The sequence below is a fragment of the Athene cunicularia genome, assembly GCF_003259725.1.
Source record: "Athene cunicularia isolate RWA chromosome 1 unlocalized genomic scaffold, athCun1 chr1_part1, whole genome shotgun sequence".
Classification (NCBI taxonomy): domain Eukaryota; kingdom Metazoa; phylum Chordata; class Aves; order Strigiformes; family Strigidae; genus Athene; species Athene cunicularia.
Window position 1 is genome coordinate 56,362,909 of NW_020799091.1, and position 1,740 is coordinate 56,364,648.

At 56.8% G+C, this 1,740-nt stretch overlaps 1 protein-coding gene across 1 annotated transcript; it reads right to left on the reverse strand.

The window, feature by feature from the left end:
* Positions 1–252: 252 nt before the first annotated feature.
* LOC113483810 (G-protein coupled receptor 183-like) lies at positions 253–1,311 on the reverse strand. The gene has a single exon (XM_026855699.1). The coding sequence runs from the start codon at positions 1,309–1,311 to the stop codon at positions 253–255; it is 1,059 nt and encodes a 352-aa protein (XP_026711500.1).
* Positions 1,312–1,740: the final 429 nt, after the last annotated feature.

The window sequence follows — 1,740 nt, forward strand, 5'->3', positions numbered from 1 at the left end:
GGTTGGGATGAAAATGGGCCACTCTTTGCTCCAGGATGGTGGGTCCAGCAGTGCTGAGCACAGAGCCAGGCGTGCAGAGCCAGGCAGGACTGTGTCCCAGCCGGGCTGGCTTTGCGAGAGCCCTGGCTCCAGGCAGGGGAGCAAGACAACCTGTCAGAGGTGCTGATCCTGCTCTGCAGCCCGGCTCTGGCTCCCACTGTCGGGGATGGTCCATAAGCTGCAGGCCAGAGCGAAAGGGAGGGGATTGTGCCGCTAGACAGAGATGGAGCCATGTGGCTGGCTGTTGCTGTTGCTGTCAGAGGGGGTCTTGGCAGTGGAGGAGGTGGCCATTGAGCCGCTGTTCCTGAAGATGCGGAGCAGCCTCCGCTTGTAGCCCCGAAAAGCAAAGAAGTAGATGATGGGGTCGATGCAGCAGTTGAGGTTCATGAATGCCACAGTGACTTGCAGGGACATCTTGAAGGCTTGCTGCTCACGGCAGGATGGATGGTAGAGGATCTTCCTGACCATGAACTGGACGATGTTGAGGTGGTAGGGACTGAAGCAGAGCAGGACGGCCAGCAGCACCACCAGTATGACAGTGAAGGCCCGGCGGTGATGCCCGTTCTTCACCGTCAGCGGGTTCTCCTTGGCTGTCTGGCAGAGCTTGAGGTTGATCCTCACGTAGCACACCAAGATGATGCCCACAGGCAGGAAGAAGCCGAGTACGCAGGCCCCCAGGAGCAGGTAGGGCAGCTTGGGAATCTCCTCGAAGTTGAAGTACTCCATGCACGTCAGCTTGTCCCCCATCCTCCGTGTCATGGGCCGCAGAAGCAGTGGCGCTGTCTGCAGGAACACCAAGGACCAGATGAGGACACAGACTCCCCTGGCACGGCTCATCTTCCGGATCCTGCTGGGGTGCCTGGTGCGCACCACGGCGATGTAGCGGTCCACACTTATGCAGGTCATGAAATAGATGCCCACATAGGTGTTCATGTAGAAAATGAAGGCTGTGGCCCGGCAGAACCAGTCTCCGAAGGGCCAGTCAAACTCCAGGATGTAGTAGGCAATCCTGCCTGGCAATGCCAGGGTAAAGAGGGCATCGGAGAGGGCCAAGTTCACCAGGTAGAGGTCAGTGGAGTTGAGTTTCTTTTTCCTGCGCTGGAAGGTGATGCAGAGGGCCAGGATGTTCCCGCAGGCGCCAAACACCAGCAGGGCGGTGTAGAAGAGGGAGAAGGTGACTTTGGCGGAGAACTGGTGGTTGTGCACGTTGCAGCTGCTCTGGTTGCTGTAGGTGAGGTTGGCGGGCAGGAACACGTCCTCTGCAACAGCCATTTCCGTGGTGCCTCACGGGCTCTTGCCCCCTCCCTTGGAATAAGAACAGACATGAAACTTGCAGCTTATTGATAATGGGAGCAGCGCCCATAGGGCCGGCTCTTGTCACGAAGCAAAAAGCCTGTCCCCTGCTCCCTGCCACCCCTGTGGCAGCACACAGCTCGAGTCATTTGGAAAAACGCATCTCTTGTGATTTCGGTGCGAGTGTCTCAACAAAGGCTGTGACTCATTGTCTTCTTCTTGCCACCCACTCCTCTTATTTTTGTATTTTTGCAAGTCCAATCAATACCAGAAAGGACAGGGGGCTGGGAGGGGGAATCACCTGTCACACAAACAAGGTCCCAAACTCATCTGGTGGCAGCGATGTAATTTATTCCTCACCGCAGGGGGAGTGGGGAGTTTAATTGAGAAAATGCCTAGAAAGTGGGG